Here is a 12,957-nt window from a genome sequence, read left to right on the forward strand (position 1 = left end):
TTAATAAATAAAATAAAATTAATTAAAACCTTACAATCAAACTACTGGCAGTTAGGCCGAGTGCGTACCTTTATAACCACATTTACCAAGGGTGACAAGAAAGTTTATCAAGACTCAGAGATTAGAGGTGTCCCAATCCAATATTGATATCGGATATCTGTCCGATATCAGCCAGAAAACGAATATCGGATTTTATCGGACTGCATCTAAAATCACAGATATAAGCGCTTCGATAAAATGTTCCGCTCCAGCACTTCCATCTATAGGTGACTGTGGTTCACACTCCAACAAAGTAACCTATTGTTGATGACTATTGTTCTCTGTTTGAATAACATCACTTGATCAAGCCTTTTCTAACATTCCACACTACAAAATAAGTAATAAAAGTATGTATGATTCTTGCTGATATCGTATCGGATCAATATCGGCCGATACAAAAGGCTGCAATATCGGTATCATATCGGAAGTGAAAAAGTTGTATCGGGACATCCCTATCAGAAATATCATCAGTCACAAATAGAGTTGAAATGACAATCTGGTCATTTCAGATCAAGTATTCCTGCCGTCATTAGTCAACAGCACACATCAATAAACTTTGTTGATAGCATTTTAGTGATTTTTTTGTTGACACGTCAACATCAATTTATTTTTGGCCTCCCGTCTCAAACAGCTCATTGTAATTCAACTCCCCATTAGTGTGTGCAAATGGGCGTAACAGGCGAGTCGGAAAACGAGCACAGTATTAAGAGATACAAGCCCTAGAATAAGACTGAACGTCAAAAGCATGGAAGTACTGGTGACAAAACAGTAGTTTATACACTAAAGAACTTCACTGGTTTACCACTGGAACACAACCACAAAGACTCTTATTCATATTAATAGGGCTGTCCCGATATTGGTGCGATATCAGCAAAAAATATCAGATTATATCGGCCCACATCTAAAATCTCCAATAGTTTTTATTGGATTTATTGAAGTTATTTTTGGGGTCTTCTAGACTAATTAATTTTTTTATTTATGTTTTTAAATTGTAGAATATTCGTATGTTTATGGTTAAAATGCATGTAACCCATTGGTTACAATGATTGGTAATAAATGCAACAGTTTTGATCCCCATCCCTACAGATGTCGGACCCTTGTTTAAGTGATTTAAAATGATCAGTGCTTGATCGACTGCACTCAACTGAAAATTGAAGATGCTGAATTTGGTGCAAAAGGATGAACATACAAAGAAAGGGGAGCAACAATCAAAAATTCATTTCACATAAGGTTGAACACTGATTCAGAAAAAGTATCTGTTCTAATTCTTTTGGACACAGACTACAACGGATAATCAGCTCTGCAGAAAAGATCATTGGTGTCAATCTGCCCTCCATCCAAGACTTATACCTGTCCAGGGTCAGGAAACGGGCAGGTAGCATCACTGCAGATCCCTCCCACCCTACACACAATCTGTTCAAACTCCTCCCCTCCGGCAGACGCTACAGATCACTGTACGCCAAAACTACCCGCTATAAAAACAGTTTCTTCCCCCAGGCTGTCACTCTGATCAACACTAAACAGTCAAAGAGTGTCACACCTGTTTCTGTGAAATAACCCTGGAACTAAACATAACAACCCTGGATCAATCTGTCACTGAGAATGTTTATGTACATACTACCTGCACTACTCATCACTGCACTATTATCTTATTATTATTATCATCTTATCTTGTTATTGTTATCTTATTATATTATTTTATTCAGTTTTGCACATAGTTTAACTACTGTTTATATTTGAGTATATTTTTTCTAGTTGATTGTTATTATTTAATGTTTACACTATTAGAGAGAGCACAGTTCACCAAGTCAAATTCCCTGTGTGTATAACATACATTACATGGCCAATAAAGTTGATTCTGATTCTGATCTAAGTGCTGCATTTGACACTGTAGATCATACAATTTTGTTGCACAGATTGCAAACATGGGTTGGACTAAATAGAAAAGTAATGCAATGGTTTAAGTCCTACTTGGAGGAGTGAAGTTTTTTTGTAAGCATTGGAACCTTTGAATCTGACATATTACCAATGTACTGTGGGGTTCCTCAGGGTTCTGTTGTTGGACCTCTTCTGTTTAGCCTTTATATGCTTCCTTTAGGATGCATTTTACAGAACTGTAAGGTTGATTATCAGAGCTATGCAGATGACACAACTATATCTATCACTGAACCCAGATGACTATGGTCCCATTGAGGTGTTGTGTGACTGTTTAGAAAAAGTAAACTGCTGGATGAGTGAAAACTTCCTTCAACTAAACCATAACAAGATGGAGGTGATTGTCTTTGGTAACAAGGAAAAGAGGACAGCTGTCACCAATTATCTTGAGTCTCGATATTTAAAAGCTAAAGACCAAGTCAAAAACCTTGGTGTTCTGATTGACTCAGATCTTACATTCAGCAGTCAGATCAAATCTATCACAAAAACAGCCTTCTACCACCTAAAGAACATCTCCAGAGTGAAAGGTTTAATGGCTCAGAAAGATCAGGAGAAACTGGTCCATGCTTTTATCTCCAGCAGACTGGACTATTGTAATGGTCTTCTGACAGGAATCCCCCAAAAGAGCATCAAACAGCTACAGCTGGTTCAGAACGCTGCAGCTCAGGTCTTAACCAGAACAAAGAGGACAGAACACATTACTCCAGTTTTAAAGTCTTTACACTGGCTCCCAGTCAGCCTCAGAATAAACTTTAAAGTTCTGCTGCTGGTCCATAAATCTGTGAATGGGTTTGGTCCAGAATACATCAGTGACATGTTAGTCAGGTATGAACCCAGCAGGTCTCTTAGATCTATGGACACAGATCAGATAGTGGAACCCAGAGCTCACAGTAAACATGGTGATGCTGCTTTTAGTTGTTATGCTGCAAACAAGTGGAACAAACTGCCAGCAGAGCTGAAGTCAGCATCCAATGTGAACATTTTTAAATCAAAGTTAAAGGCACTTTTTTTCTCTACTGCATATGATTGAGAGGGAACATGTTTGGTCATGTTGTTGATGTAATGTGTTTGCTAATGACTTTAAATGCTTTCACTGATGATTATAAATGTTTTTCCGACTTTAATGTTCTTATTGACGTTAAGCTGTTGCATGTTTTCTGTTGCACTTTTTGATCATGTAAAGCACATTGAGTTGCCTTGTGTATGAAATGCACGATATTAAAATAAACTTGCCTTGCCTTAATTGTTGTCTGCAATAAAAAAAGCCAAAAAAGTCGTAAACTAAAACCATTTAAGAAGCAATTCTCAACCAGTCCGGCTTCAATGGAAATTTGTTTTTAATGAAAAGATGGAAAAGTTTCATGCTCAAAGGTATCCCAGTAGGGGAAAATCGGAAATATACATGTAGTGTACATCAATAGTAAACCTCAGTGTATTTAAAGTGGAGTAGCTAGAAATTGAAGTATTCACTTTTACACTGGAATAAAATATTTTACAGCCCAAGTGCATCTACATAAGATGCATAAAATAATGATTCAGGCTCAATTGAAGACTGAAATTAACAATAGATGGAGTCGTTGACATGACTTTGTGACAAATGATATCAAACTACAAAAAAGATGCAGAGCAGCTGTTTTTAATCCAAATACTTGAAACTGCACAATTCATAAAAGAGAGATTCATTTAAAAAATAAAATAAAATACAGTGTGTAACTGGATTAAAAAATAAAAAAATAAAAAAAAGACATGAATCAATAACCTTCAAAATAATGGCAGTTTTTTTTTTTTTTTTTTCTCAAATGTATCGACCCAATTTTGGGTCCCAACCCATGAGTTGAGAAACTCTGCATTAGATCAATATCATAGGAGTATGAAGCCTGACCATGGCATGAATATCTGTGATGTGATATGTGTGTGTGTGTGTGTGTGTGTGTGTGTGTGTGTGTGTGTGTGTGTGTGTGTGTGTGTGTGTGTGTGTGTGTGTTCCTCTAAGGTCACCGTCACTGCACCCAGGAGCCCTTCAGCAAGGCAGGTGGCATCATTTCATTCATTCACCAAACACACACTGAGGGGAGGGAAGTTAGTAAAAAGCAGTGTGTACTACTACTCACGTCCCAAGCACTTCTTTAAAATCAAAGCTCTTTTTGATGTCGTCCACTTGCTTTTTCCACGTCTCTCCTCTGCCGGTGTCTCCGTTCTCCCGAGCCATAGCGCTGCGTAACTGGCCCCAGGAGGGATGCGTAAACAAACAAAACAAACAAACAAAATCAAAGCAACAAGGAGGCGCAGAGGGGCGGAGTGTAGAGAGAGGGAAGCCGAGCAGACAGCGTGAAGGTCGGAGGGTGAGTGCGCTGCTGCGGCAGGACCATGTGAGTCCTCCTGCAGGTCCCCGACTGTGTCCCTGCTTCCTCCTCCTACAGCTGGCTCACTTTGGAGCTGTCAAACGCACCAGTGCAGAGAAGTGCTTCCGATTACCACCTTCAAAATAAAAGCTCATAGCCTTTACTCTAATAAGAGAACTACAAAACTAATTTGGGTAAATTAGATCAATAAGACCAAAATAAAATCTAAGCATGTTGCAAAAAAAGTAATATATAAACATGTTGAAAATATTGACTTATTTTATGTGTTGAACGAAAGTCCTCAAAAAGTTATTGTTAAGTTATTTTTGCTTTTACAAGAATTATAAGATCATTTCAAGAAATATAATAATAAATGGGATCATTTAGTCTACAATATTTTTTTTTTTACTTAAAATTTGTATTCATAATTAATTTGTTTTGTTGAAACTGGGGATGCAGGGATCTGAAGTGCTGTAGATATACAACAGCAATTCTGCTTCTTTGTCAGTAATACAGCATTCACTTTTAATGTGGTGGTGGAGGGTAGTACTACTTATTATATCATCCAAGGACTGCAGGTGAAATCAATTGTTCATTGCAATAATAATGATTTCTTTGCTTGAGTTGGTGTTGTTAGCGAGGAGGAGCTAATCAATCAGTTAGCTGTCCTTCTGATGATAACTTAGCAAATGTGTTGATATTATTATCTTGATATATAGTGTATATTTAACAATTTTAATTGCCACTGTCTCAAACTTTGTTGAATATTATAGTGTTGCATTTCTTTTTGCTGTCCGTGTTCTGTGACTGTGGCCACAGTGCTGGGTGTTGCTGTAGTTGGATGTGTGCAGGACTAGCTGGAAGAGTTAGAATGTCCCGGGCATTATGGGAAGTGATAGAATGGGAAGGATTTCAAAGAAGAGAAGCACCAAAAATGAGATTATAAGACACCGAATTGGGTGTCCAAAATAAATTCATTTTCGTTACCCCTAATCGATGACTCGCTAGTATCCAGACCAGCATGGTTCTCCATGTTGGATTTACTCAGTGCAAAACCAAAGAGAGTGGTCAGTACTAGCAACGGGTTGTGGCAGTTCTGTGTCCTCTGTTTGGGGCCCTTGCCATTTGTAAAGGCTCATGGACAAAGTGTGGTGGATGTCTCTTGTGGTGCTTGTCTTGTCTACCTGGACGATGTTTTGGCTGAAGGGAGCTCTTTTCAAGCAGCACTGGAGTTATTACGGTGATTCCTCCAAAGAGCTTTTCCCCGGAATAGCTTTATGAGGAGAGAAGTGGAGTTCTTGGGTCACAGACTGGCAGAAGAGGGCATTGAAACACTGGATGAAAACATGCAGGACATACCACATGGAATAATGGCGCTTGTGTGCTCTGCTCCTGTTTTCCAGAACTTGGCCACAACCAAGCCATGACATTGCCAGATGTAAGCCAGGTATGGCCACTTTTGTCTGACAATTAGATTAGTCGATGCTATGATTGACCTTTTCGCAAAACCCCCGCCCACAATCCGTCATTGTCCAATCATACTTCCGAGCAACAGTTACTGTGCAAACAAGGTCCGACATGCTCAGAGTAGGCACAGTGATGAAGCAGTGTGCTCATGGCTTGTGCAAGTCGGATACCAGGTACCCTAAGAGTTTGGCTGGGGGAGTCGTGTTCTATCCGTTCTCAAAGTAGAAAACACAAGTGGAGCGATGTCTACAATGGTCTATAAAACTATAAAAATGTCTTGGGGATGTGAGAGTATGTGTAGTATGGGAGATGTGTATGTTTTTACCTGATCCTGGAGAACCGTTATCTCATCTTGTCTGAACTAATGTCAGCAAAATGGCAATAAAGCTTAATTTTATTTGGTTTTGATTAAATAAGGTGACTATACATTTACGTACCTAGTGAAACTTACCCCAAGGCTGTGCTCATTGCATTTGAGGTAGAGATCATGGGGTTTTTCTCCTTTCGCTATTGACCAGTATGCTTTTACTTTGATAGTTGTAATATCCCCTTCGTTGTTTATTTTAATATGTTGAATATATCCCTCCACAGCATATTGTAACCCCTTTTGCCTGGATCTGGTGGATATCACGCAGGTATTGCTCCAAAAAGAGTCACTAACATGCACCGATAGACTCCCAGCCATTACAGACGAGACAAACTCAGGAACTTGACGGACATGACAAAAGTAAACAAGGGGGTTGAGGCTTTTGCTAATGGTCACTTGCCATAATTTAGCCAAAAGTGGTCTAAAGATGTTTCAAGACGACTGGTCCACATTTGCACCATCTTATGTAGACCAATGCTCACATCTATTTTGTACTGGCCAAAAGGATGCCAAAAGTGCCGGATCATTGCCTGATGTGGCCTACATCCATATTCTGTCTGGGTAATAAGAGACTGGCTCCAACCAGCCAACTAGCAGGAGCTGAAAAGCTTCCTCAGGTTGGCCTCATACTACTGAAGGTTTGAAGGCGTTGACTCAGGCCCCCCGGCCCCATCGTAACGTCAATTGTACAGGTGCCGTGCGTATTACAGCAGAACGCTTAACAAGCATAACTTAGCTTTATCATTCCTCAATCCACAGCACTTTGTGATCCTCAGGTCAAAGCTAGTGTTGTAGTGGAGTCTATGCAGAGAAGCAATGGACATTAAAAGAAGCAAAAGTTTTTGGATATTCTTTCATGGACATAGAAATGTGTTCAACTTTCCCGTTCCACAATCAACCAATCGACAAACCAACACCCAGGTCTAGCAGTAAGGTAGAATTGCTCATTTCCATTATAGTGAGCTATCGCAAGTCATTTCAGCAAATATTTATAATTACTAAGATAAACATCTGATGGTGCTTTGGTTCATAAAAAATGCAAGCTTTGCAGGGAAAAACTATCTTGTGAATCTGGGCTCAAGTCAGAGTGCCCTAACAACACTCTATGGCTGTGGAACATTGGTAGAGTGGGTCATCCAATAACTGAAGGGTTGGGGGTTTGAATCCCACTATATCCAAGTCATTGTCGTGTGCTTGGGCAAGGCACTTTACCCACATTATTTTGTATGAATGGGTGAATTGTTTATGAATGTTGTTGGTGGTCAAAGGGGCCCTTGGCACAAAATAGCAGCCTCGCATCTATCAGTATGCCCCAGGAGAACTGTGGCTACAATGAAGCTTACCACCACCGATATGACTGGCGTGAATGAATAATGATTTCTGTACGCGTTTTGAGTTTCCTTGAAATAATTATTATATTATTACTTTCTACACTAACTGGGACTTGAAATCAAACCTCATGTAACTGCTAAAACTTGTTATTTTACTGCTATTCCACCAGAATTTGTCATTAATTCTTTTCAACAGTTTGAAATTCTTTTTCCACTGTATATATTTATAGTGGTTTAATTTGAAAATTTTGGCTTCAACTCCCTGTACCAGTCTAGGTATATTTAGAAGCTTGATGAAAACTATGTTTGCTTACAACTGACCAAACGCTGTTGAGTGATGTGATGTCTGCGCTATTTTTGGGGTTTTAATTTTTTTTTTCCAAATTGTTTGCAAGGTTTTAAATGATAATAATTTTGATTTGGGACAATTCTTTTGATATTGAGTATGTGTGTACAGGAGAAGTGCTTTCGCAATGCACCAACTTGCTGACAAACACGTTTGGATGAAGTCGAGCGGCTGAGGTCAGCTCAGGTCATTGTGTCACACACACACACACACACACACACACACACACACACACACACACACACACACACACAGGTTTGAGGTAATGCTGGGCGACAGACAGACTAACAGGGAGGGAGGGAAGAAGGAGCACATGTTGCAGCCTCAGCAGCTCATGAGTATTCCAGCTGCACACGACTGCAGCTCTACAGCAGCATCCAAGGATATACCTCTCTCGCTCTGTCTCTCTCTCTCCATCCTTCCTGCTTCCACTCTCCCCCTCATCCTTTTACTCTGAGTCAGCAGATCTGTCCTACACCCTGATGACCTCTGCAATAACTGTGAACTGGACTTTGCATTGCTGCATTAACTACATCTATATCCAATTCTGACCGTATTCTCTGTTTTTGGATGCCTTTTACTACCGCACACTTTGGATGCGTCATGCTTACACAGGGGGTAGTTATTAGGGATATCCCGATACAACATGTTCACTTCCGATACGATACCGATATTGCAGCCTTGAGTGTTGTTCAATACCGATATTGAACCGATACGATATCCGCACGAATCATACATACTTTTATTACTTATTTTGGAGTGTGAAATGTTAGAAAAGACTTGATCAAGTGATGTTACTCAAACAGAGAACAATAGTCAGCAATTCAAGTTTACTTCAGTTATTTTTTACGGTCAGGATATGGTGGAAACAACTGAGGGCGGGAACAAAAACAATAAAAACTTATCTGAGTGCTTATATCGGAGATTTTAGATGCAGTCCGATAAAATTCGATATTCGTTTTCTGGCTGATATCAGACCGATATCCGATATCAATATCAAATCGGGACACCTCTAGCATTTATTAAGCGGTTCTGCACAGGTATTATGCACTTTACAACATATAATACAATAGTATGTTCCAAACAACATTTAGTTGCTGTTATTTTAATTTTTTTGAATAACAATGACAATACATTTTGATTGATTGATTGATGAAAAATGATCACCCTGCAGCTGAGGGGTGTAGAGGGAGGACATCCGATATATGGTTCAATAGAGGAAGGAGGTCAGGGAAGATGAGGAGGCAGATTTACTGCTGGGGTCTTTAACACATTGTAATCAGGAAACCACAAAGATTAGTCAATACGTTCTAAGTGATAACCATCATTTATCTGCCGTCATTAGGTCTTCACTCTTCTTCATTGATTGGATGCTTTCATTATGTGATTTGCTTAGATTGCCTACATCGATTGGGTGACTTAATATGATACCATCATGAATAAAAACATTATGTATAGCTTATTTATTTAAGCATTATATTCTGAGTTATTAAACAGTTGTGTCTTCCTTATTTATTGCTGACGTTGTTTGAATACATTATCGAATGAATCAACATTAGTGACCAAAGAACTTTGCAATTTAAACTATTTGTAATATAATGTCTGCACTCAGTCGTACACATTTTCAAAAAACATATTAAACAGATTTAACGTGTTTATTTACAGTTGAATCAACATTCATTTCTTATATTTATAGTAGTGCATGTGAAAATGAGGTGGATACTGTAGCACATTGAAGTGCACATTAGAGATCAACAGATGTGATGTTAAAATAAGTAAGATGGTCCGAATAGATATTTTTTTTGCATTATGCAAAAAATGTGAAATTAAAATTGTGTATAGTTTGTTCAACAATCACTGATAATTAAATATTTGTACATGTTAGCAGGCGGAATAAATAATATTATTCATTATTATTACAAATGCAATTTATATGTATAGTGCGTATAAATACACTTGTGAATGCACTTTTATTCCCCACAGGTTTAGTTATAAACCACAAGTGTATGAACAATGTTTAATTGATAATTCATACGTAAACTATGATCATGACATTAAAAATTAATTGTTGTTATTGAAATACAAATGCAGGGAGAAAATGCCAACTTAAGGCTAAACTAAGACAATCTAACAAAACTTGGTTTCTGACAATTAATTATGAAACGGGTAACCTATTAACATTTTTCCTTCTCAAGCATTAAAAAAGAAAATGGTAAATAAAAAAAGGGAAATTCTGTTTGCAATGTTTGCAAGAGTCTAATTGTGTACAGTCAATAAAAAATACTTAAAATTTCGTAATCACTTTGAAAATTGTAAAACCAGAAAACCTAAAATTATGAATATAAATATAAAACCTTGGTTCTACCATTTCAGGTCCTACTATAATAACTTGCTTGAATGTAGTAATAAATACTTTGCTAAGAGGATACCAATAATGGAATGTTGTAAAACAATGATTTGACTTTGATTATTAAATCAATAATTATCCTTTAATTTACGTAGCAATGACTAGTCTAGATGATCGAGGCTAATTTGTTTTACTAAGGTGACCTGGCAAAGATAGCAGCACTAAAAACTGAAAACGGTAACAATAAGTGTCATTTTTCGAAACAGGTTTGCATTCCTGTTCAAAAACAGCCTTCTGAAAGAGTTGTCCGCGTACCCCTGGTGGTCATCAAAAGACCCTTAGTGGTTCGTGGTAAGTTTATTGGGAAAATATGTTGTTAAATCTAACATATTTTTTTTAATTAAAAGTGATTCTCAAACTGTTCGCAATCGACTCCAAAACTATGTTCATTCTATGGAAAAATGTAATTGTGTCAGTAATGATGGTAATGGTTTCACGGCTCTTTTGCGTTTTAAGATTTTATGTCAAAATGATATGTGTGGTCAACTGAGGATTGATCGGTGGCTCAAGTCGGGGTCTATTAATTAAAAGGAAAATACATGGAAACTCCAATACGACTGAAAAGGTGCATCGCCCACATGCACGTAATTCAAACGCCTCGATTGGTTCAGCCGCAGCAACAAGTGATTCCATGCACGCTGAATCCCAACAGAACGGTTTGTCGTGTAGTGACAACCTGGCCATGAACACAAGAGGAAGTGAAGAGAAATAACCTAACAATTACATCCAATAAGTGATAGAATCAGTCCCAACAGGATCTACACTTGAAAGTTCTTACATTTTTGGACTAATTTCTAAATAATTAAGGGAAAAAGTATGTAATAATTTGAGGAAAATTAAAGGATTTTGTAAGAATTTTACATGTTTTCCTACTGTTTAACATTAAAAATCACTGCGGTAATGCAATATAAGCACAGGGAAAACTGTGAGTGCCTGCAAATATTGTTGAGTTTCATTGACACAATGGTTCATGGTTTTTCTGTCATTTTTACTTTCTCCTGCAGGCCGATGCTTCAAAGGGCCAGATTTGGCCCCCGGGCCATGAGTTTGACACATGTGCCATAAAACCTTCTAAACTGAAACAACATTTTAAGACAATACTGTGTATATTATTAACAAGGTTATAAATATATGAATACTAATGTATTATATACATTATGAATATACTGTTGAAGTAGTAAGTGAACTGATCTTTTGGTTTTGAAATTTTTTGGAGTTTTAGGATTTTTCTTTTAAGTGTTAAGTGGTAATTAGGCTGAAAAAGTTTGAGAAACACTGGTCTGAAATAAAGAACATTTCTTTTGTGGCAGCAATTATGCTGAAAATCACTATAGACTGTATGTAGTAATCACTCTCACTATTCACTGTGGTCACTGTTGTTCATTTAGCTCAGACATTGACATAGGTCAATTCAGGATACTCTCCCCAGTGTGTCTGGCTGGCATATTTACTGGCAGATTTCATTTTCATAATGATGATAAACCTAAAGCCTTCACATCATTAGTGCCTGGTAGATCTTTTCACAACCACAGGAGAGCCGTATAGCCCTTGCTTTCCAGCTCCCTGAAATTGCTCTATCAATCCAGTATCGGAGAAAAAAAGCCAAATGAACGGCTCTGCCCTGCACGCAATGGGTTCATTTAGCTCCCAGCATAATGAGAGCTGTGGCTCAAAAGTACAATCAATTTCAAATGTGCTAGGTTACAGCACCCACCAGAGCGACAGCCACATCAATACATGACAAGAAGTGTAATGGTGTTTTTCAGGCACAACAGTCTTCAGCAAAGGATGATGGGAAAACGGGGCCTAAAATGAGGTGCCTGGAGCAGCAAGTGTGTTTGAATAGTGCAAAGGAGATTGGAAGCAAAAGATGGAGTAGTGTGGAATATTCAAGGCAACTACAGGAGATGAAGAGCTTCAGTGTTAAATGGAGAAGTTGAAACCTGTGTGTGTATGAGGTCTTTTGTTATTACTGAGGTTACTATTAAAACATCAATGACCCCTGCCTCCAAGGCTTTACCCCGTCTATCATCGATAAGGGCTTTAAAACTTGGTCATCTTCTGGGCTCAGCAGACTCCGTCATCTTGTGCATAATGGTTGTCTAAAGTCCTATCAACAATTGAGAGGTCGGTTTCGGCTTCCTTCCTCAGATTTCTTTAGATATTTACAATTAAGGAGCTTTTTGACAAAACATAAAGAATGAAAAAAAGTGTTAGAACCATCACCTGTTGAGGCGATTCTTATAACAATACAACAAGGTCATCGACCTCCAAAAGCAATAAGCCATTTTTGCATTTCTTAATTTGAATACAAACAATTAAATTCAACTTTATTTGTATAGCGCATTTTACAACAAAGTCATCTCAATGCGCTTATCAAAATATAAAATTCATAATACTAAAAAAACATAACTAAAATAAGAAAGTGAAAACCCAACAAGAACCACATGAGCAAGTATTTAGCGACAGTGGGAAGAAACAACTCCCTTTTAACAGGAAGAAATTTCCAGCAGAACCAGATTCAGAGGTGGCAGCCATCTGCTGTGACTGGTTGGGGTTAGTGGACATAAGGACCAACAGAACAGAATAGAGACATAGAACATCAGAGTGTCCTAGACTAGTTGAGCCGTGAACCACAGATCAGGAACTGCCATCATCAGCTTCACCACACTTGAAACAGAGCAGACAGAGAAGGGCGAGGAGAAGGCACTGACTGCAGAAAA

The 12,957-nt window shown here is 38.1% G+C and overlaps 1 protein-coding gene across 1 annotated transcript in view; it reads right to left on the reverse strand.

The window, feature by feature from the left end:
- The window catches only part of camk1da (calcium/calmodulin-dependent protein kinase 1Da), a 102,207-nt gene extending 93,732 nt beyond the window's left edge, over positions 1-8,475 (reverse strand). Inside the window, exons 1-2 of the mRNA XM_028451051.1 lie at positions 8,380-8,475; positions 4,086-4,410 (exon numbers count right to left, since the gene is read on the reverse strand). Of these exons, the coding sequence (XP_028306852.1) occupies positions 4,086-4,410; positions 8,380-8,475 (421 nt within the window). The remainder of the gene's footprint in view (positions 1-4,085; positions 4,411-8,379) is intronic.
- Between the last annotated feature and the right edge of the window lie 4,482 nt (positions 8,476-12,957).

This window comes from Gouania willdenowi, chromosome 6 (assembly GCF_900634775.1).
Source record: "Gouania willdenowi chromosome 6, fGouWil2.1, whole genome shotgun sequence".
Lineage (NCBI taxonomy): Eukaryota > Metazoa > Chordata > Actinopteri > Blenniiformes > Gobiesocidae > Gouania > Gouania willdenowi.